Source organism: Podarcis tiliguerta, assembly GCF_965153285.1.
Source record: "Podarcis tiliguerta genome assembly, chromosome: 13".
Lineage (NCBI taxonomy): Eukaryota > Metazoa > Chordata > Lepidosauria > Squamata > Lacertidae > Podarcis > Podarcis tiliguerta.
In genome coordinates this window covers 24,926,393-24,950,298 of record NC_139546.1, presented here as the reverse complement: position 1 = coordinate 24,950,298, position 23,906 = coordinate 24,926,393, and the positions used below count along the sequence as shown (strand labels likewise).

General features: G+C 46.0%; 1 protein-coding gene across 6 annotated transcripts in view; it reads right to left on the bottom strand.

The window, feature by feature from the left end:
• The window catches only part of LOC310661921 (uncharacterized protein), a 47,761-nt gene that overhangs the window by 20,483 nt on the left and 3,372 nt on the right, over positions 1 to 23,906 (bottom strand). For 2 of the 6 annotated variants that reach the window (XM_083408575.1, XM_083408574.1), the window contains exons 2-12: positions 21,227 to 21,382; positions 20,172 to 20,241; positions 18,548 to 19,118; positions 10,410 to 10,534; positions 3,826 to 3,972; positions 3,229 to 3,297; positions 2,666 to 2,737; positions 2,094 to 2,162; positions 1,367 to 1,435; positions 470 to 535; positions 205 to 261 (exon numbers count right to left, since the gene is read on the bottom strand). In XM_083408575.1, the coding sequence (XP_083264701.1) occupies positions 205 to 261; positions 470 to 535; positions 1,367 to 1,435; positions 2,094 to 2,162; positions 2,666 to 2,737; positions 3,229 to 3,297; positions 3,826 to 3,972; positions 10,410 to 10,499 (639 nt within the window). In that variant the 5' untranslated portion in view covers positions 10,500 to 10,534; positions 18,548 to 19,118; positions 20,172 to 20,241; positions 21,227 to 21,382. Of the gene's footprint in view, positions 1 to 204; positions 262 to 469; positions 536 to 1,366; positions 1,436 to 2,093; positions 2,163 to 2,665; positions 2,738 to 3,228; positions 3,298 to 3,825; positions 3,973 to 10,409; positions 10,535 to 11,816; positions 14,389 to 18,547; positions 19,119 to 20,171; positions 20,821 to 21,226; positions 21,383 to 23,906 lie in introns of those variants that run through there. The other 4 variants (XM_083408572.1, XM_083408573.1, XM_083408576.1 and 1 more) reach the window with 3 other exon arrangements.

Sequence of the window (23,906 nt, the reverse complement as noted above, 5' to 3'; positions counted from 1 at the left end):
GGGAGGTAGCAACCACAGTAGTATAGATGTGGCCTTCTTTATGGCTCGGGATGCCCAATAGGTTTTCATTTGCCTTATGCATGTTCTTCAAGGCGGTGTTTGAAAATGCCTTTTGTAGACTAGACACACCCTCAGCTGCAGACTGGCCTGGACTTGCCATTACCACAGCAACCCAACACAGGGGGAGAAAGCTTAGATGCGCACCTTTGCACCACGAGGGCCTGGTGTTGCTGGACAGACACACTGGGAAAGATTATACATCTAAGAAAAACAGAAAAAGTAGTTAGTGGTAGATCACCTCTCACCAATGGAACACAGAGAGGAAAGTCATAACCCATAGAGCAGGCATAGGCAAACTCCGGCCCTCCAGATGTTTGGGACTACAATTCCCATCATCCCTAGCTAACAGGACCAGTGGTCAGGGATGATGGGAATTGTAGTCCCAAACATCAACTTTCCCCTTTTTTACCCCAATAATGGAGGCAGCGACTGTCTTGGGAGGGGAAATGGATGAGGTTTCCTCTTTCGTAATCACCTGTCAAAAAGCCGAAAAAAAATTAAATAAATTACACATTTAAAACCTTTTTCACCAGGTCAGGAATCTAGGGTTGCCATGCGTCCAGGAATTCCTGGACATGTCCTCTTCTGCGGGTCCTACATGCCCATCTGGCGAGAATTTTACATTTTAAAGCAAATGTCCTGGATTTTTTTTTGTTTAAATATGCTTGGGTGGTTCTGCTTCAGGTTCTGGCAACCCAGGCTCTGGTTTAGGCTTGGCAGTGGTGGAGATGCTATCAGGTGATTGCCCTAAAAAAGTTTAACCATTTTTTGTGTCCAGATTTTTACTTGAAATATGGCAACCCTAATATAGACATACCTCAAGGCCCTCCAGGGCCATATCAGAGACTTTAAAGCAGACCCCCCCCCTCTCTCTCTCTGTGTGTGTGACAACTCACCCCCAACTTTCTAAATCTACCCTATTATTTCATCCCATCAGAGTTCCTTCCTTCTGCGTCATTTCCACCTGATTATTCCAGACTTTAAAAAAACTTTCTTCTTTCCCTCTTTCCATGTAACTGTAGAACTGGAAAGACAATATTTTATCTTACTGGGTGACCTTGGTCCAAGTTACATGGGTCAGCCTGACCTACTTCACAGGATTGTTTTGAGGATGAAAAAAATGAGTAGGAGAACCACATATGCCATCTTGAACTTTGCGGAAGAGAAGTGGGATATAAATGTCACAATATTGATTTAAAAGAAATAGTGCTGCCATTCCAGGCCTCTCTGTCAGGCTGCCATAATTCTGTCTAGGCTCCTTCTTCCACCGCGACATTGACTTCTTGATCATGAACTGCCTACATACCTCTTTTGCCACAGAGTCCCCACTGACCACGGTCTGGTGAACAGAAGGAGTCAAGAGTTGTGGTTCCTCCTGAGATACAAGATGACAACAGTTAGGAAATTTAATAACCTCCCTGCCATTTTACATTGCCAAGGTGCATTGTTACTTTCCATGCAACTGCAGATCTGGAAGGGACAGTATCTGACAAAAACAAGGCTCCAGCTGCAGTATACGTTTAAAGCAGTATTATAGCACTTTAAACAGTCATGGCTTCCCCTCAGAGAATTCTGGGAACTGTAGTTTGTTAAGGGCATTGAGAGTTGTTGGGAGACTTGTTCCCTTCATGGAGCTAGAAATCCCATAGTTCCCTAGGAAGAGGGGCTGATTGTTAAACCACTTTGGGATTGGTAGCTCTCTGAGGGGAATATGGATCTCCTACAGTCCCTGGAATTTTTGGGGAGGCCATGACTCCTTCAGAGGTTTGCCCAGAAGGGAATGCAGCCCTCAGGCTGAAAGCTGCCACCCCCGCCATCTTGAGTGTATTGCTTTGCAAAGTGAAGGTTAGGTAGAGTTTGTGTTAAAATGTGAACCAAACCTACCAGTAAACCTTACCGGCAAAACATACACATATACTTTCTAGGAAGTTGGTATTGCAAACATGACGGTTCTGCTTTTCCTTTAGTTGTTTCCCCCTTTCCCCCTTCTTCCACAGTGGCATTGGCTTCTTGATAGTGAACTCCCTACATACCTCTTTTGCCACAGAGTCTCCCCTGCCCACGGTTTGGTGAACATCAGGAGTCGAGACATGTGGGTCCTCCTGAGACACAAGACAATGACAAAAAACAGATAACCTCCCTGCCTGTTTACATTGTTAAGGTGCACATTTGTAATGAAAATATAATAAGACCTATCAAGATAACCATTCATATCAATCTGGGATTTGATGAGGGGAGTGTCAGTCAGAAGTCATGGAGCTTGGTCAGAGAATCAAGGCCTGGCATTTCACTCTCTATAAATTAACCACTCGTAGAATCCTGAAAAATACGCCATATTGTTTTTGAGCAAAGCTGTGTCTGTCAATGTCTCAGTGTCAATGACTGTGTCATGTGGGCGGGTGGGCCTTCCAAATAACCAGTACAATGTCTTTCAGTATATCTTCCTAAATCCCCACCCAGGGAGGTCCTGAAATATTTCAAAAAATCCTGGGCAATATACCTACAGAGGAATGGCTGAGATTAACTGTATTGGTGATGATGTCTCACAAAAATATGGCATGGATTACCAAAGCCCATGGACTACCAAAACCCTGTATTGACTCACTTCAGCCTTCTGAGGATGCTCCTTTGTAACAGTCGCCAGAGGCCACCATGATTTTTCAGTCACAGGCTGTGCCTGAAAGGTGTGCAAAGGAGCCGTTAGTAGACATTCTGGGATATTTAAAGAAAAGTGTTTTCTAACCGGGCAAAATGAACAAACTGAGAATTCTCTAAACAGTGCATCTCTGATGATGGTTGCTATTCAAGACCAGCCACTTTGATTAACCTGCAGCCATACTGCAGGTTAAAACTGGCTTCACTCTGTCTCCACAATGAACCTTGAGAATTGCAGGTCTCTGAAGGAAAGCAAGGATTCTCTAACAGAGGATTTTCAGTGCCTCAGCAAAAAAAAAGTGGGAATTAAAATGGTGGTTCCACGTGGCACTTTAGTGCTATATATTCACCATAGCAACCCCCCACACCAGAAGGCAATAAACTAATGTATGTTTACTCAGAAATAAGTTCCATTGAACTTATTTATGGTCACTATCCCTTTAACTCCCCACACCCCCTATTCCTTTCTTTCGACGTGGCACTGTTTTTTCCAGAACAAAACCCCAAATGTACCTCTTTTGTCTCAGAGTCTCCCCGGATTGTGGTTTGGTGAACTGAAGACATTGAGGGTTTTGCATCTTCCTGAGATAACAAGATGGTGACAGGAAATCATATTTTGTAAGACACCAACTAAGATGCCAAGTCTTCTCCTCCCTGCCACTGAGCAGGCCTCCCACCCTCCAAAGCAAAGTGCTGCTATCTCCTAATGGTGTAGGAAGACCTAGGAGCTACACAACGCACACATCTCTCTGTTTTTTCAAAATGGTAGCTGATTCTTTAATTTGTTGCGTTCTTCACTCCTGGCATTGCTATTGGCCCTCTGCTTAGTCATTTACAGAGGTTTTTCCATGGAATGCCATTTGTTTCGATTGAACTTTAAAGAACAGGTTTCCATGGAGAAACATCTGGAGCAAAAGAGAAAGAGAGAAAAAAGAAGGCGCTTGAACACTGAGCTTTTCTAAAGCGTGGACCATGCCTGGGAAGAGCAGAGATGTGGATAAGCCCTAAAACTAGGTAGGTAGCAGCTGCCGCGTGAGCCAGCCTTCAGGGGCAGATGAAAATATTTAGATTACAACAACCCACTTGCTACAGAAAAGAACAGAAGTGTACCAGCTCAGTTGACACCTCCTTCCCCGGTGCTGTTACTAGGCTGTGTAAAAATTCATCATCTTCATCCTCAGTGCTGCCTTCAAGGATGTCCTGAAAGGGAAAATCTATGCCAGGAAACACTTCCTCCTTGTCAGCTGCAGAGGTAGCCTGGGAGGGGGAAAAATGGAATTTGTGGGCACACCACAGCCTGACATAAAGTTTGTGGGATAACCAGTCTCATATAACCAACATGCTTCAGTCTAATTCAATGTTTCCCAAACTTGGATCTCCAGTTGTTTTTGGACTACAACCCCCATCATCTCTAGCTAGCAGGATCAGTGGTCAGGGATGATGGGAACTGTAGTCCGAAAACAGCCAGAGACCCAAGTTTGGGAAACCCTGGTCTAATTAATGCATGAAGGGGTTAAGACCATATATATTAATTTTGAATCCTTATAGTCCTCTTCAGGTTTCCCCCCCCCTCACACAATTATCATGTGAGAGGTAATAAGGGCCGTGTTTCCTAGCACCCCGATTGTTTTGTTTTTTAATTTTATTTTTTATTAGCAAACAAAGGGTAAGCATAACAAAAAAGGATGGGAAAAAGAAGAACCAGAAATGTAAACTATAAAGCCTTACGGTCTGGAAGGACAAAAGTACAAAGACCCAGCACAGCTACAACTGGATAACAAAGCATTCACTCATACAAAGATTCACTGTTCAGATAATAAAGATTTATAAAAATGAAAGCATTCTTCATCTGCGAGATCAATTATAGCTGAGAATAAAAGTTTGTTGTTGAACTCTAACCACTCCTGCAGTGGAAGATCTAGAGAGCCTGTGGGGTAGAAAAAAGGCTCCCCGTGGCAGAGGTTCAGTCCTCTCGGCATGTGAGGGGCTGGGGGAGCAGCAATGGCAATGAGAGGCAGTGAGGGGTGGCAGTGAGAGTGCTCCCCCCACTTTCCTATTCATACAGCGTTAATAACATGGGATTGGGAGAGGAGAGAGACACCAGAACTTGGCTTAGGTAAAGGTAAAGGGACCCCTGACCATTAGGTCCAGTCGTGGCTGACTCTGGGGTTGCGGCGCTCATCTCGCTTTATTGGCGTACAGGGAGGGAGCCGGCGTACAGCTTCCGGGTCATGTGGCCAGCATGACTAAGCCGCTTCTGGCGAAGCAGAGCAGCGCACAGAAACACCGTTTACCTTCCCGCCAGAGTGGTACCTATTTATCTACTTGCACTTTGATGTGCTTTCGAACTGCTAGGTTGGCAGGAGCAGAGACCGAGCAACAGGAGCTCACCCCGTCACGGGGATTCGAACCGCCAACCTTCTGATCAGCAAGTCTTAAGCTCTGTGGTTTAACCCACAGCGCCACCCACATCCCTAGAACTGGGCTTATGCCTAACTAATATTAACCGCAAAGCAAGCAAAAAATTCCAAGTCATAATCAATTTATCTGTATGCCACCTTTTCACATACACACAAAATTATACTGAAAGTGACAATCAGGGCAAGGCATCACCAAACCAACAGACTGCAAGAATAATTTAATAATAGCAGCAATAATAGAACAGTAATTCTATAGCAAATGTAGCAGCATACAAAAATCCCCGTTCTAAATATGTAGAAACATCACAGATGACACTAAAGGCTCAGTATCTTGTCAAACAAGCCTCACCATCTTACGGAATGACCGACGATGCTCTTGCAGATGATCTCAGTGACTGGGATCAGGAACATCTGGTTTGATTGTTCTGTATTTTTTAATTTTTTTGCCTTGTTCTTGGTACTGTTTTGTATCACTTTCAAAAAGATTCCAATTTATTTTTTTACAAAAGAAATCACACACACAAACCCCAAACCTCTACTGAGATATAACATAAGGGTTAAGGCAATCCCTGCAATACCCTGGGCTTAAGTTGTTCAGGGCCTTGTAAATTAACACAAGAAGCTTGAACCTCTCTCAGTAATAATAATAATAATAATTTATTATTTATACCCCGCCCATCTGGCTGGGTTTCCCCAGCCACTCTGGGCGGCTTCCAAAAGAATATTAAAATACTGTGATACATCAAACATTAAAAGCTTCTCTAAACAGGGCTGCCTTCAGATGTCTTCTAAAAGTCTGGTAGTTGTTGTTCTCTTTGACATCTGGTGGGAGGGCGTTCCACAGGGAGGGCGCAATTGGGCAGCCAGGTCAGCTGTTTTAATAATGTCACATGTTCTCAGGTGGAAGCTGGCCATTGTATTCTACACCAACTGTTGGGGGGCACCAGAAACTACCCATTTGGCAGGATAAAAAAAAAGTGATGCTCAGAACCACCACCATCCAAAACAGGCAAAGCACCACACTTTCCCCAAACAAATAATCTAGAGGTAAAAAACCCCAGCAGGAAACATCTGTTGTCATCCCTGCCCAAACAGGCAACGCCATCCCAGCCAAGCAGCCCAAATAAAGTCAAAAACCTACACTTAAAAAAGTAATGTTTAGAAATTAGGAAACAGAAGGGCACTTTCCAGTGGAAGACACCATCAAACAGAGGAGCATCTCCTGACAGGCTTTCAAAACAGAGGACTCTCCTCTGTAAAAGCAGGACACACAACGCTTGCTTGGGCTGGTCCCTTTCTAGCCATTTCCCTTTGGCCAATTAAGCCCTGTACATGTACTGAATCCAAGGATTTGTTGTGTCTGACAGGACCTTGGTTGCTGATAAAGTGGAGAGAAAGGAACCAAGAGAGAAAAGGAAGCGATTGTGTGTCTCAGGGTGGGGGAGCTGGCCTTGGGACTTTGGTCTGCATCTCCCACATCGGGAGCATGCTCAGATGAGCAGCCGTCTGGCCTGAATTGCCATAAGCCTTTCATGCTGAGATGCCAAGGGGGGGGGGGGAAGGCTGAAAGGCTGTGGGGCAGCAAGTGCACCTAACCTGCAAAGGAGGACGGTGTACTTTACAGGGTGTGTGCGTGGAAACACAGCCACACGTATGTTCATGAGCTGGCGCTCACAACCCCTAGAACTCAAGAATTGCCTTGTTGGATTAGACCAAAGGTCCGTCTCGTCTTGCATTCCCTTTGCAGGCAGATGCCTCTCTTGAAGCACTTTGGCTATGAGTACAACATGGTGGTTAAAGGATAACTGATCAGTCTGTTTATGTGCTACGTTACAGGTGCGCAACGGGACACGGGTGGGGCTGTGGCTTAAACCACAGAGACCAGGACTTGCCAATCAGCATGTTGGCGGTTCGAATCCCCATGATGGGGCGAGCTCCCATTGCTTGGTCCCTGCTCCTGCCAACCTAGCAGTTGGTACCGCTCCGGCGGGAAGGTAAACGGTGTTTCCGTGCGCTGCTCTGGTTCGCCAGAAGCGGCTTAGTCATGCTGGCCACATGACCCGGAAGCTGTACGCCGGCTCCCTCGGCCAATAAAGCGAGATGAGCGCCGCAACCCCAGAGTTGGCCACAACTGGACCTAATGGTCAGGACCTTTACCTTTACCTTATAGGTGCGCATGTAAACAGTCCCTATTTCCTCAAACTACAGGGTGGCAGGGCAGAGAGACTATAGCTCAGAGGTAAAACACATGCTTTGTATGAGAAGATCTCAGGTTAACAATCACAGAATCATAGGACTTTAGAGTTGGAAGGGACCTGAGCATCATCTAGTCCAACGGCAGTAGGAATATGCAGCTGTCTCATACAGGGATAAAATCTGCCACCTTTGCATTATCAGCACTACTCTCTAATCAACTGAGCTATCCAGCGCTGATTGAATTGCTGGTGATCTCCAGGTAAAGATGGTGAAAGACTTATTTCTGAAGCCCTGGACGGTTCCTGCCAGTGTAGATCAAAGATGGGGAACCCTGGCCTTCCAGATGTTGATGAAGGACAATGCCCACCAGCCTCGGCAAACAGGAATGGTGGTAGTTGTAGTCAGCAACATCTGGATGGTCAAAGGCTCCCCACACCAGATATAGACCAAGGATGGGGAGCCCGTGGTCCTCCAGATGTTGTTAGACTACAGGTCCTCTCCCTGGGGGAGATAATACTCAGCCAGATGAATCAATGGACTTGCACAGTAAAGAGCAGAATCTCCATGTTACACTGGTTATCACTTTCCAATTCCTTATTTCCATGCCAGTTCCATCAGTGAACTTAATAGAGGAACTGTTTGATTGCTGTGTGTCCTTCATGTTTGCTTCATTGCTCACAGCCAAGGGCTCCCCTCCCCTTTTATAACTGAATGGAATGAGGAGGTGGTTGCTCCTACAGATTAATTATTACATACAGGATTGCAATCTCCTATATACGCCCCTTCTCAGGTAGTAATGAGACGACATGTGCTGAAAGCTGCAGCTTCACTCAAAGGCATGCAGCTTTCAGGTCATCGATCACTGAATAGTGTTCATGAATATACTTCTAAAATCTTTTCTGCTCAGGGAGTGAAGGACTTGCAAAAGATGAATCTTCTCTCTCTCTTTCCACCCCCCCACCCCCATATATTCTCCCATTCTTGCAGGTGAAGTGTGAACATGAAGCATATTCATAATTATGGAACATTTAATATTGCACTAGACCAGTGGTGTCCAATCTTTTTGCAAAGAGGGCCAGATTTGATGAAGTAAAGGGCCGTGGGGGCCGACCGAAGGGCCAACCAATGTTGTTGACCTTTTTTTAGGATTTTACCCCAGCAAATAAACTGCCACACGGGCCAGATTAGGCCCCCGACACGAGACAAATTTGGACACTAGACAAATTCTTACACAAGTGTTTGGAAATGAAAAAGATAGGGTTGTTTGTCATGATTCTGGGTTGTTCTTTTAGCAAAAGCTTCTTTATGCCCTTCCGGAGGCCAGAATGTACGCAGGGTGACCACTCTGGGTACAATTTTGTTTTTATTTCTGCTACACACTAAGCCACTCACTTGTGAATTCACTCACCCAGATTCAAAAACAAAGTTATTTCACATGCAAAGTCAGACACATCACCTCTGGCTAGTGCAGAAACGTTGGCTATTGGCCTGAAAGTTCAAATTGCGCTATGGACATGAACATACACACACCATACATTTAAAGCGCACCCACCCCAAGCCCTGGGAAGTGTAGTTTACCCCTCACAGAGCTTCAATTCTCTTTGCCTAGGGCTTCCCCACCCCTAAAAAAATGTTTACTCTCATTTTGACTCAAGAAAATCACAATTTTATAGTTCAAATTGGGAAAAATAAATACAGTAAATGGACAAAAGTTCAAAGATTCACAAAATGTTTAGGGGTATGCGTACCCCCAGAAAAAAGCATTGCCTGCACCCTTAACAAAGTACAGTTCCCAGGATTCCATGTGTGCGCGCACAGAGAGCATACAACTTGATAACCATAGTCCTCTTCCAACAACCTATATTACAGGGGGGATGATGGTGGTGGCTAACTAAACAAAAGATTACGGAAATCACGCAAAAAGGTATGAGTGATTTGAACACGCTACATAAACGCAAAGTGTTATTTTGTAAAGCGATTTAAGGTGTTTCTCCCCCCCCCCTTTTTTTTTACCATCAAGAGGTGTATAAATTTTACAATATAAAATAAATAATAAATTGCTCCTATTACTTGCCAGGGTTCAAAATCCCCACTCAGCCATGAAGCTCACTGGGTGACCTTGGGCTAGTCACTGCCTCTCAGCCTAAGCTACCTCACTGGGTTGTTGTGGGGATTAAATGAGGAAGGGAGGGGGAGAATATTTTGTGGCACCTTGAGCTCCTTGGAATACAAAAGGTAGGATAGAAAGGCAACAAACAGAAGTAAAATAAAACAAATATGCACCCAGTTACCAACACACGCCTTTGCAGCTGCGCTCTCCCTTCATAATGATTTTACACATCTGTCACAGGCACACTGTCAAACCCTTGCTTTATGAGGAAGCTGTGAGGAAGCCAGAAATCTAGGAGGCGAAAGCTTTATTCTGTATAGAAATATAGTGATGGCTATAGAAGTATAGTCAACTCTCTGCTTGCCACACTGCTCTTAAAGGCACAGGAGCCTTCCCAGGTGGAAAAACCCCAACCCTGCTCACTTGCATGAAGCAAAGGGTTACACCAGATCAGGTGTTGGGAGCCTGTGACCCTCCGGAAGCAGCCTTTCTCAACCTGTGGGTCCCCAGATGTTGTTGAACTACAACTCCCCTAGCTAGCAAGGCCAGAGCTCAGGGATGACGGGAGTTGTAGTCCAACAACATCTGGGGACCCACAGGTTGAGAACCACTGTATAACTTGTCATTCTTAGCCACTGACTGAGGCTGATCTGAACTAGCGCCAGACAACATCTGGAGGGCCAGAGGTTTCTCGTGCTGTAGTGCTGGGACAGGGAACCTGTGGATTGCCTGGCTGTTGTTGGACTCCAGTTCCCAGGATCCCCATCCAGTATCTCCAGGGATGTTGGGAGTTGTAGTGCAGCAACATCTGGAGCTCCACAGATTCCCCATGCCTGCTGTACCAGTTTGATGGCCTACAAAGCTCCCTCCAATTCTAGAGTTCCACTATATTTGCTACATGATTCGCCACGAACATGGGTGCTAGGAATGCCCTGGCCTCATCCAGCCATCCCACGGTAACTGCTTACCAGGTCTGGTGTTGTTGCTTCAGAGGAGACTGCCACCTCCTCTGTAAATATCCCTGGTGTGTCCCAAAGGGTGGGGGTGTTCAGGACCATTTTCTCAGTGGGTTCCTCCACATCTGCTTCCGTGGCTGGGAAGGCAAAACGAAACAATGTTAGAGACTACCACCACATCAGAGCATCCTAAATGTAAAAGGAAACCGCTCCATTTCTGACACCCGTTTTCCAGAGCAGCGGAATCACGGAATCATGAGAGCTGGAAGGGATCACAAAGATCATCTAAGTCCAACCCCCTGCAATGCACCCAACATGGGACTCGAACCCAGGGCTCTGAGATTAAGAGTATCGTGCTCTACCAACTGAGCTATCAGGAAAGAAAAGCCAAAGTTAGGAGAATGCCATGTTTGTTTTATTTCTTATTGCGGCATCCAACTGTGAACCGCCCTGAGACCTACAGGTATACGGTGGCATACAAATTTAGTAAGTAAGTAAAAGTAAGTACATCCAATTCTTCCTCCTTTTCCCCCCTCCACAATAATATTTATTATTTTTCATACATAAACATAAAAGAAAAAAATTAACAATACTAAAAAAGAAGAAAGAAAAAGAAAAAAAGAAAAAGAAAAAAGAATATGGAACATAAAATAAAACAAATCATCACTACAATAACAATTAATTAAAATCCATCTTCATAAACATATTATTTGACTTCCTCAAATCCCTTCCATCTGAATTTCTTAGTAGTTATATGTAGCATTTCCCAATATCATTATTTCATAGAACCATATCACAGTCAAATCATATTTCCTAACTTTTCTTATCGTACATTCTTCCTCCTTCTGCAATTCTTCCTTCTTCTGTGCTCAGGATAGGGCTGACAACAACCTTGTGAGGTAGATCAGGCCAGAGACCAACCTGGCCAATACTGCTCTTGAAGCATCAGGGCTAAGCAGAAATTTGAACCCAAGCCTCCCCTGTCAGAGTTTAGAGTGCTATCCACCACACAGCACTCTCCCCAACTTTCCCCGGGCAAGGCTCCTGTAGCTCTCACAGCTGCAGAAAAGGCAGCAGTTCAACAGGCAGACCCCATGTACACAGATGCTGTGCAACTTTTGGTAGCAAAAGCTGTGCATCTCACTGCATCTCCACGCAGGGGAAAGCAGCACCTGTTGAAATCTTGCCTGCCACACAACTATGGCGGTCGCTCGAACCCCAAACAGCTGCAGTCCGAATACCTCCCGTTGCAAACTCCTAGTCCTTCCCCCCCCCCCACCTTGATCTATTTACAACACAACCAAGCAGTGACTCCAAGCCCTCTCTGCTCCAAACATCTGAGATTAACCTTTCTGGAGCCTCCTACATTTCCAACCCCTTCACCGCATAGAAGAGCAATGGAAAGCCTTTTGCACCTACCTTTGGGGGTTGTTGGCATCATCACAGTTGTGGGTTCTTGTCGACCCCAAGACCACCAGTACTGAGCAGCAGTGAGGGGAGCCAGCCCTGCTAGCACCAGGACGATGCAGAGCCAACGCAAAGACGGGGCTGCCCTGAGAGCGCCCATTGCAACTCTGCAGTTCTATGATCCTGCGATTCTGTCTGTGTCCTTCCCAGCGCTTCCCAAACTCAAGCACACTCCTCTCTCTCCCCAGACCAACCTTTGGCACTTCTGATCCAAGCTCTTATCTGCTTAGGATGCCCGCCCACCAGGCGCTCTCTGCCAATCAGCTGGCATCTCACACCACAGCACTGCTTGGTACTGCTGAAGGCACCGCACAGAGCAATCGGTGGCCACAGATACAAAGCCGTCTCCTTTTCTGGGGGAAAAGGCAGGCAAAACGTCAACATGGGAACGTCAGCTCTCTCCATCAGCATGATGCTTAGGCTTTGTGTCCACAAAGGCAGTAACGGTTCTGAATACCAGTTGTTGGAAATAGCAGGAGGGTAGAGGGTTCTTGTGCTCAGCTGCTGCTCTTGAGTTTTAGTTGTTTGTTGCATTTCTATCCCACCTCTCCTCGCATCCACCCACCCAGGGACTTAAGGTGGCCTACATGGCTCTCCTCCTCATTTAATGCCTACAACAATCTATAGAATCATAGAAGAATTGGAAGGGACCCTGAGAAGCACCTAGCTGAACGCCCTGCAAAGGAGGAATATGCAGCTGTCCCATGCAGGGATTGAACCTGCAAGCCTGGCATTACCAGCACCACGCTCTAACCAACTGAGCTATCCCGGCAGATGTCACACACAGGGGTCGATGTGGCTTTAAACACCAGTGCACCAGAAGCAGGAAAACACAGGGGAAAGCACACATTTCCTACTAGTCCACCAGTGCTTAAGGCTTTGTGGACATCTGTGTTAGATGAGTTTCCATACATTGCATCAACTTTTGCCATCCCAGTGCCCTCCACATGTACTGGACTACAACTCCCAGCAGCCCCACCCATCAAAAGCTTAAATTACCATATCCCAGCTTGATATTTTATGAGAATGTGGTGTATAGATATAAAATAAATAAGAGTCCACAACATCTGGAGGGGGCCATGATGGTGAAGGCTGCATTGCATGATTGCTATTTTTTTTTTAAAAAAAACATGAAATATCAATCATAGTTTGGGGAGCTGCTCTAAGTCATGGGTTTAATAAAACACAGAATTAAAGGAGAGCCCTAACTGCTTCCCTGGTACCTCGGTAGGTAAAAAGGTAAAGGACCCCTGGACAGTTAAGTCCAGTCAAAGATGACTATGGGGTTGCGGTGCTCATCTCGCTTTCAGGCTGAGGGAGCTGACGTTTCTCCACAGACAGCTTTCCGGGTCATGTGGCCAGCATGACTAAACCGCTTCTGGCGCAATGGAACACCGTGACGGAAACCAGAGCACACAGAAACGTTGCTTACCTTCCCGCCACAGTGGTACCTATTTATCTACTTGCACTGGCATGCTTTCGAACGGCTAGGTTGGCAGGAGCTGGGACAGAGCAACAGGAGCTCACCCCAATGTGGGGATTCGAACCGCAGACCTTCTGATTGGCAAGCCCAAGAGGCTCAGTGGTTTAGACCATAGCACCACCCGCATCCCTAGGAATCTGCCTTATACTAAGTCAGACCAATACAGCTCACTACTGTCTATATCAGGCTTTCTCAAACTGGGGTCTCTAGCTGCTTTTGGACTACAATTCCCACCATCCCTCACCACTAATCCTGGGAGTTGTAGTCCAAAAACAATTGGAGTCCCAAGTTTGGGAAACCCAGAGAGAAAGCTCTCTGGGGTTTCAGGCAAGGCAAGGGTCTTTTCCAACCCTACTTGGAGAACCGGAATGAACTCGGGACCTACTGCATGCAAACCATGTATACTCCTTTCAGAGTGAAGATTCCAGTCCTCACTGTTCTTCATAAAGGGCTGATTTAACAGAGAGAAGGGTCACTCACATTAAAGGGTCTGTTTGAGGCTTGGGGGGAATCATGATGTGGATTTCTGTCTCACAAAAGTTCAAGGAGCAATGCAATATTTGGGGTTGGGGCAGGAGAAAGAGAAGTGGTGTGGAATGGTATCAGTGATGGATGAATAGCAGGTTAGAACCGGGAAGGGGGTGGCCATCCATCACGGATGCTTTAGCTGAATTTCCTGCATTGCAGGGGGTTGGACTAGATGTCCACTGGGGTCCCTTCCAACTCTACAATTCTATGGTTCTAATATTTAGTCCCCCAAAAGTTCATCTCTCTGCCCTTTGCCTCTGTCAATGAGCATGTTACCCTACAGACTAAACACCGTCCCAGTGGCTGATAAAGTTCTGATGCAATGAGGGTGCCTGTTTGGGTTTTTTGCAAACAGCTCAAGGCTGCCTGACAAACTCTTCTGTCTTCTGAGAGGAAGGGCAGAGGAACTGGGGAAGAGTTCACTCCAATGACTGTTTAAGGAAGAGCATATTTCTTTTGTGGAAGTTTCTTCAGTGCATGGAAACACTGGCAGAGGAAGAGGGGGGCAGGGGGAGCGCACCACCCCTGGCAGCGCAATCCTGGTGGGGTTCCATTGCGGCTGTCCCCCCGCCCGTGCTGGGCCCCCCACCCCCAGAACGCCCGCCCCGCCCCCCGGATGTCCGTCTGCTCTCTGCCACTGCATGGGAAAAATATATCCCACCTCTCTCTTTCTCAAAAAACAAAATATTAAAAAGAGGAAAGAAAAATTAAAAATACCTGACACATTTATCATTCCAAAAATGCCCTAGCAAACATTATCTTGCTGCTGCCCACCTTCGTGAACATGGACTTCTGTTGATTAAATTCAGAGACCACAACTATGTGTTCCATATTTTTATGCTCCAGTAAAACCTGAACTATTTAAATTTTTAAAAGATGATGCTGTTAAGGTGCTACACTCAATATGCCAGCAAGTTTGGAAAACTCAGCAGTGGCCAGAGGACTGGAAAAGATCAGTCTACATCCCAATCCCAAAGAAGGGCAGTGCTAAAGAATGCTCCAACTACTGCACAATTGCACTCATTTCACATGCTAGCAAAGTTATGCTTAAAATTCTACAAGGCAGGCTTAAGCAGTATGTGGACCAAGAACTCCCAGAAATACAAGCTGGATTTCGAAGGGGCAGAGGAACCGGAGACCAAATTGCAAACATGCGCTGGATTATGGAGAAAGCTAGAGAGTTTCAGAAAAAAACATCTACTTCTGCTTCATTGGCTATGCAAAAGCCTTTGATTGTGTCGACCACAGCAAACTATGGCAAGCTCTTAAAGAAATGGGAGTGCCTGATCACCTCATCTGTCTCCTGAGAAATCTCTATGTGGGACAAGAATCTACAGTTAGAACTGGATATAGAACAAATGATTGGTTCAAAATTGGGAAAGGAGTACGACAAGGCTGTATATTGCCTCCCTGTTTATTTAACTTATATGCAGAATTCATCATGCGAAAGGCTGGGCTGGAGGAATCCCAAGCCGGAATTAAGATTGCCGGAAGAAATATCAACAACCTCAGATATGCAGATGACACGACCTTGATGGCAGAAAGTGAGGAGGAATTAAAGAACCTTTTAATGAGGGTGAAAGAGGAGAAGGCAAAATATGGTCTGAAGCTCAACATCAAAAAAACTAAGATTATGGCCACTGGTCCCATCACCTCCTGGCAAACAGAAGGGGAAGAAATGGAGGCAGTGAGAGATTTTACTTTCTTGGGTTCCCTGATCACTGCAGATGGTGACAGCAGTCACGACATTAAAAGACACCTGCTTCTTGGGAGACAAGCGATGACAAACCTAGATAGCATATTAAAAAGCAGAGACATCACCTTGCCGACAAAGGTCCGTCTAGTTAAAGCTATGGTTTTCCCAGTAGTGATGTATGGAAGTGAGAGCCGCACCATAAAGAAGGCTGATTGCTGAAGAATTGATGCGTTTGAATTATGGTGCTGGAGGAGACTCTTGAAGGTCCCATGGACTGCAAGAAAATCAAACCTCTCCATTCTTAAGGAAATCAGCCCTGAGTGCTCACTGGAAGGACAGATCCTGAAGCTGAGGCTCCAATACTTTGGCCACCTCATGAGAAGAGAAGACTCCCTGGAAAAGACCCTGATGTTGGGAAAGGTGGAGGGCACAAGGAGAAGGGGACGACAGAGGACGAGATGGTTGGACAGTGTTCTTGAAGCTACCAGCATGAGTTTGACCAAACTGCGGGAGGCAGTGGAAGACAGGAGTGCCTGGCATGTTCTGGTGAAGAGTCGGACACGACTAAATGACTAAACAACAACAACAAATACATGTTTGGTGGCAATCTCTTTTTTCTTTAAGGCATAATGCTTCTTCTGCATTGGTTAGCAGCTGAATATAAAACCACTGTTTTCTAGCATCTCTTTGAAACATCTTAAGGAGGTCAAGGGAGGCATAATCCCAACATAGTGTTGTGATTTGGGGTGGGGAAGCGGGTAGGCTGCATGCTTGAGTTCCTGGACCCAACCGGGATTCAACTGCGGAAATAGCCAGGCATAGTATGAGTCAGTAAGGTAACAAAGGAAGTGGCTCTGTGCTAGAGGACACATGGGTGGGCTCTTCTCCCTCAACTTTCTGGCAGGTTGAAAGACAAAGGGCCAGAGTGGAGGTGTGAGAGCTAGAGGCAGGAGGAAGCAAGCTGGGAAGCCAGAGAGACAGAGCCATGCCTGATCTCTGCTTGAATCCAAGGCACAGCAAGCTTATGTCCCCCAGTGCAATGTGAAATCTGCCTAGCACCTATGACAGCCTCGCCCCATTCTCGCCTGCTGTCTTCCTCCTCCACTCCGTTTTCAGAGTGTGGCAAAACGCAGACTTTGTGGCTTCAGCATCAAGCCAGCTTTCTCTCTCCCCACCCACCGCCCTCTGCTTAACATCCAGCCTGATGAAAAGTTCCACACCCACAGACGTTTCATTAGAAATTTTAAAATGTCTTATGTTTCAGTGAAGGAAAGACAACAACAAACAAGGCGAAGGAAGAGGCAAAGAGGCCAAAAGCACACAAAACAACCGCAAGAGCGGTCAAGAAGCCCAAACAGGAGCTTTTTCCTGCAGAGAAAGAGATCCCTGCCAAGCTGACCAGAGGAGGGCTGAGGGCAGGGTAGTTTGTCTTCCTTTAATGCTTTAATGGACCAGTCTGCACTGCAGAAAATAACCTCAACAGTCAGTCTGTGGGGGTTGTGAGGGGCAGACTTGTTGTGCCTTGCAGTTTGCTGGTTGACCTGCGGTCTGTCACTATTAACTTATCCACACCTCTCTGTTTGCCCTGCCAGGGAAACCCAGAAGAACCCAGAAGAAGAACGACTGACTTTTAGGAGACACCTGAAGGCAGCCCTGTATCGGGAAATTTTTAATGTCTGATGTTTTACAATTTTTTATATATGCTGTAAGCCGTCCAGAGTGGCTGGGGAAACCCAGCCAGATGGGTGGGGTATCAATCGAACAACAATACCACCAACAATAACAACTATTTTCAGCACAGGACAAGCGCAAGTGTGGAAAAGACCTGCATCTGAGCCTAATTCACCTTGCAGGGTTGTTCTGAGACTTAAAATGGCAAATGAAAACAAAACCTGAATGTCCCCGGGCCTGAGCATTTTCAAGAAAGTGCGAGATATTGATGTACAGTGGTACCTCGGGTTACAGACACTTCGGGTTACAGACTCCACTAACCCAGAAATATTACCTCGGGTTAAGAACTTTACCTCAGGATGAGAACAGAAATCGCACGGTGGCAGTGGGAGGCCCCATTAGCTAAAGTGGTACCTCAGGTTAAGGACCTCCAGAACGAATTAAGTTCTTAACCCAAGGTACCACTGTATTAAATTATATAACTTATCTGGGCAATGTCCCCCATTTACAGCAGTTAAGGATATTTTAGTTTTGATCCATTAGTCCATGCTGTTTCAATTTTTCCTCTTCAATAATTCCCCACCCCTGCCATTGCTTCCCTCCCCAGTCCCCCCCCCCCCCTAGTTATTAAAAGTTGTTGCTAGACATGGTACATTTTGAAGTCGGCTGACTAAATAGGTCTGGGAGGTGGTGGTGGTGCTGTGAGGCAATGGGCACCACTCTCTCTGGGCAGGTAAAACAAGGCCTTTTGGGCAGGTGGAGCATGTCACATCTTAGTGCTTCAGGGTTGAGGGATGCTCAAAGGATGGAAAATTAGGTGGGTGGGCGTTGACGTCTGTTGGCAAACCAGGCCCAAAAAGATTTTGGCAGAAATTGATTTACAGCTGCCATTTCTTTTCACTTTCCCTCTCTGCTTTGGTGCCCTCAGGTGGACATCTGTGACAATGCAGGAAACAGAAATGCAGAAAGAGTGTTTGTCCGATACCCAGACTGGTCTAGCTCACCCCTGGGATATTCCCAGACCTCACCTTCTGCTCTGTCAGTTCACAGCACCCCTGAAGTGTATTAACAAATAGCTTGTTTTGAAGGAGAGTTAGGAATCTTGGGGCACATTTAGATATCGCTACTTAGAATAAGTGCTATGCTTCACAGATTTCCAAAGCACGCAAATGCTGCTGGAGAGATGGCGGAGAAAACCTCAAACTGAATCTGACTAAACACAGACTAAAGCACATTTTAGGACCTATTTTGTGGAGATAACTGCCGCCATTGCACCTGCCGCTTGGAGAGGTTTCCATTTGTTACCTTCTGGCCTCCTGGAGAAGTCCTCCTCTGCCCGCTGTGAGACTCTTTCCAAATAAAATTGCTTGCACCCTGCCCTGATTTTACATTGAATGGAACACCAGTGGAGACATCATTCACATCTGCTTGTCCAACTTCTGTGGATATCTTTTCCTCCATTTGTGAGGCCTGCAGATGTGGTCAGAATTCCTTAGAAGTATACAGCTGACCATCTGTGTGCACTTGACCCTTGCCCATTCTGGCTGCTTAAAGTAGCCAGAGAAGGTCTGGCCAACTGGACTGAAAATGACATTAACACTCCCTTGTGGGAGGGAGTGGTCCCTTTAAAGCATGTTGTTGCATCTGGTCATTTTATAATCTTCTGTGCTTGCGCAAAGTGCTTGCTTGACTCAGCTCTGGGAATCTCTGGATGAAAACAATTATCTGGGACTCTTTTGTAGCATCGCTTCCTATCTGGTTGCAGAATTCAAAACCACCATGCCTCTGGTGCACAGATGTTAGCCCAGCCCAGCTGGCTTCCTTTTCATTTGGATGCCGTTGCTGAAGCTTGAAGTCAACCTGCTGCATTCTCGGCCTGCCAAAAGAGTCTTTTGTTAATTTTTCTCTAACACATTTCTATGTGATAGGCTATTGCAATACACAATTTCTCTCTAATGCTGAGGGATGCATTTTGGCCACAGTGCAAGAGACACTGGAAGTCTTTTTGTCGTCCTACATGGTTCTATCTATGTATCTCAAGGAGACATACATAGTTCTCCCCCCCTCCCCATTTTATCCTCACAACAACCCAGTGAGGTAGGCTAGGCTGAGAGTGAGTGACTGGCCCAAGGTCACCCATTGAGCTTCATGGGCAAGTGGGAATTTGAGCCCTGGTCTCCCAAGTCCAAGTGCAACCCGCTAACCACTACAGCACACCGACTCTTACATTTCGTATCTTAGGAATAACTGAATGGAAACCTTTTAAGTAACACAGACTCTGGAATATGAATGGCTTACTGGATTGAGATGCTTTATGACTTTTAAGCTTTTGGACTGCATAACTCAGGCATCGGCAACGTGCGACCCATGGGCTGGATCCGGCCCACGAAGACCGTTTTACCGGCCCCCGAGCTGCCCCCAAACCAAGCCGCCCACTCAGCGAGTTCCCCGCATGCTGTGCTAAACCGGTGCAGTGCAGCGCGGGGACTCGCCGAGCGGCGCTGGAAATTGCGTCTGCGCACACGCAGATATCAGAAATCGCTTCTGCAGGTGTGATTTCTGGCGTCTGGGAATGCACAAAAGCGATTTCCAGCACCGCAGACATGCACAGACGCAATTTCCAGTGTCACGCTGCGCCAGTCCAGCCCACGGACGATCTCCACAGGAGTGATCCGGCCCATGGCTGGTAAGCCTTGCCAACCCCTGGCAAAACTCTTCATCTTGAAGGAAAAAAATGGAGAAATGAACATACCCTCAAACATTTCTCTAGTGAAAATAGAGACACCCTATTCCACCATTATCATTTTATTATTTAGACCCAGCTCATCTGACTGGGTTGCCCCAGCCACTCTGGGTGGCTACCAACACATATAAAAACATAATAAAACACTAAACATAAAAAAAACACTTCTAAAGGTTGTATAGATACCTATTTTCTTGGCTTGGTGGTCGCTTTACTCCATACTCTCCAACATTTCTCTGATGAAAATAGGGACATCCTAAGGAAAAGCGGGACATTCCAGGATCAAATCCAAAACCAGGATGGCTTCTGTAAATCTGGGACTGTCCCTGGAAAACAGGGACACTTGGAGGCTCTGAATTAATCAGGGACACCCTGATTAATTGCAGGCACATCTGGAGATTGCTGAGCTAGTGGGGCCTGCTCACATCTGTCCCCAAAATAAGCAGTAATCTTTCAAACCTCATGAGGGCGCCATTCACGAAGACTTGAAGGCTGGCAGTGTGTAAATACATGATACATGAAAAACATGTTATCAGACAGATACCAGGCATGAGTTGTCTTCCCCGTTGTGCCTGCCAGTTGGATAGACTGCTGGCTTGAGGTACCATATCAGATTTGGCTTGATCAAGCAAAGAAGAAAGGGAAATTACTGGAGAATATTTTGTATTAATGGAAGGTCATTAGGAGGGTTGCCACAAGTTATTAAACTGAGGGAGGGAGGAATGTAAACTTGGCGGAGGGGAAAGAAGTTACTTTAAAGTGACTTTAATCTCTCCCCCTTCACAAAAAAAGAGTCTTTTAAACAGTCTTTTAAGAAAAAGCAGGATGTAAAAGCTCAATTTCCTGCCAACCTAGCAGTTCGAAAGCACGTCAAAGTGCAAGTAGATAAATAGGTACCGCTCCGGCGGGAAGGTAAACAGCATTTCCGTGTGCTGCTCTGGTTCGCCAGAAGCGGCTTAGTCATGCTGGCCACCTGACTCGGAAGCTGTCTGTGGACAAACGCCGGCTCCCTCGGCCTATAGAGCGAGATGAGCACCACAACCTCAGAGTCGGTCTCGACTGGACCTAATGGTCAGGGGTCCCTTTACCTTTTAAAAGCTCAATTGCAAAGTGAGTGTGGCTTAAGTTTTCCTTTCGGGTTGAAGCTGGTTTGAGGGAAAATGCACTAAATAACAGTATTTCTCAAGAAACTACAGGGTTGTGGGTAACACTGTGTTCAAATGCCAGCTGCGGGAACTCACTGGAACCAGAGGATATGGTAAGGTGTACACAGCCTAAATAACTCTCGCTGGTTTCTTCCATATTCCAACTCTCATTTAGCAGCAAAGGCAGGCAAGGAGATCGATCACAGGTTCTTTTCATATGAGGCTGAAGTTGACATTATGCTTCTTTTGTCCCTAAAGAAGGTAAAGTAGAGGAGAGTCATTTGTGATGCAAATGTGCATTTTGGACAATGCAGGATATACATTTAGTTCACAGAGGAAAAGCTACTTTAAGCCTTATGCATGAAGACACTGTCAAAGACTGCCCTTCAGCTTTGAAGCATTTGAATTCCAGGTTATCACTCTGTGATTCAACAGTCTTAAATTGTCCAACAGGGTGGATGGATGGAAGGAAGGAAGGAAGGAAGGAAGGAAGGAAGGAAGGAAGGAAGGAAACTTTGACAGTGCCAGTCTTATGTATGTTTGATCAGAGAGTAAACTCCTTTGAATATATTCTGAGTAAAATATGCATGAGATCAGTTTGTTTAACATTATGATTACAGTATGTGTTTTCAACCTGTTACATACTCTTGATAAAAGTGGGCATGGTATCATTTCCTAGTTGGATCAATTTAAGTTATGAAAGGCGTATGCAAGCTTTGGTTATTATTTTTTAAAGTGTTTATTAGCTTTTGAGAAATGACAGTAGACAACTTGAAGAAATAACAGTGGAAAAAATAACTGTGTGGAACACTCACTGCACTTAGGAAAGTGTCAGTCAGCTGCACATATTCTAACAAGAGAAATTCTGAGAACGGACCCACAATGAGAGTGCCTAATTTGACTACAGAGGCAGGAAGTCATGTGTTAAGCAGGTAAGCTTGACATGTGTTGCTGTGTGGGTGGGTGTAACAACACACTGCTCTTGTTTATGAAACCTATGAAAGGCAACAAAGAACTCTGTGCTGGACAGAGGAGTTCTGCTAAAGTCAGAAGCTCACATACACCTGTAGAAACCTACGGTGGTCTATAAATCAGGTCTCACCAGGTTTTTGTCCTGGAATTTATTTTCAAAGCCAGAACAAGTGAAGTAGTAACAACAGCCTACTTTTGAGTCTTGAGCAGCATGCCTCTCCTTGATCATCACCAAGTGCCCACAACCAGTTTCTACACATCTGAAATTGCCACTAAGGTCACTTAGGTCAGAGACATAACTCTGAGGCAAGTTTGAGCCCCAGGGAAGTATGCTTTTTTATTTTAAAATGAAGTATTGTCAATATGAGAATTTTTTTTTTAGCTTCTCTATATATCATCTAAAGTTCAAATCACACAAATATGTCTGAAGACCCCACAGGGTGGTGCAGTTCAGAGAAGGGAAACAGTGGACTTGAAAAGAATTAACAGAATCATAGAGTTGGAAGGGATCACGTCTACACCAAATCCCTACAATGGAGGAATCGTTCACCCAGCATGGGGCTCAAACCCACAAGCCTGAGATTAAGAGTCTCACGCTCTACCAACTGAGCCATTCCTCAGTTGTTCCATTACTACTTCTCACCTTTCTTTATTCTTGTCCCAAGCTGGGGAAAAACCCATCAGGATATAGCAGGGATGGGTAACCCGGAACCCTCCAGACATTATTGGACTCCAACTCCCATCATCCCTGACCATTGGCTTTGGTGGCTGTGGCTGATGGGTGTTGGAGTCCAGCAACATCTGAGCAGCCACAGGCCCCTACCCTTGGGCTACAGTGGCTTGGAAATGTGTGTGTTTGCCCTAAATGGGAGGTACACACACACCACAAGTTTGCACAATGAGGGAAAAGGTGGAAAGAGAGAATATCCTCTCTTCTCTGGAATTATCCAGTGGACAAACAAAGGGAAATGGTGCTTGCTTTAGTGTTTAAAGCAGTGTTTCCCAAACTTTGGTCTCCAGATGCTTTTGGACTACAACTCCCATCATCCCTAGCTAGCAAGACCAGCGGTCAGGGCTGATGGGAACTGTAGTCCCAAAACAGCTGGAGACCCAAGTTTGGGAAATATGGTCTTTAGTGATTTGAAAGGTAAAGGGACCCCTGCCCATTAGGTCCAGTTGTGACCGACTCTGGGGTTGCGGTGCTCACCTCACTTTATTGGCCGAGGGAGCCGGCGTACAGCTTCCGGGTCATGTGGCCAGCATGACTAAGCTGCTTCTGGCGAACCAGAGCAGCGCACAGAAACGCCGTTTACCTTCCCGCTGGAGCGGTACCTATTTATCTACTTGCACTGGCGTGCTTTCGAACTGCTAGGTGGGCAGGAGCTGGGACAGAACAATGGGAGCTCACCCCGTCGCGGGGATTCGAACCACCAACCTTCTGATCGGCAAGCCCTAGGCTCTGTGGTTTAACCCACAGCGCCACCTGCGTCCCTTCAGTGATTTACTGGCCCCCAAATACCTCCAACTCCATCCCTACTGATCTTCTTGGGGATTAAGTTCAGCAGAGGCGAACCCTCAGACGTGAAGGGAATTGTGGCTTCCTCTGTGGCAGCCCCTAAATGTTGCACCCATCCTCCCTACAGAGGTGCATCTAGTGTCTTTGTTGTATAGCTTTTGCTGTATGGTGAAGATGTACCTCTTTACCCAGATCTTCAACACTTAAGGTACAGTGATACCTTGCTTTAAGAACAGCCTAAGAACGCTGCAAACCCCGAAGTAGGTGTTTTGGTTTGTGAACTTTGCC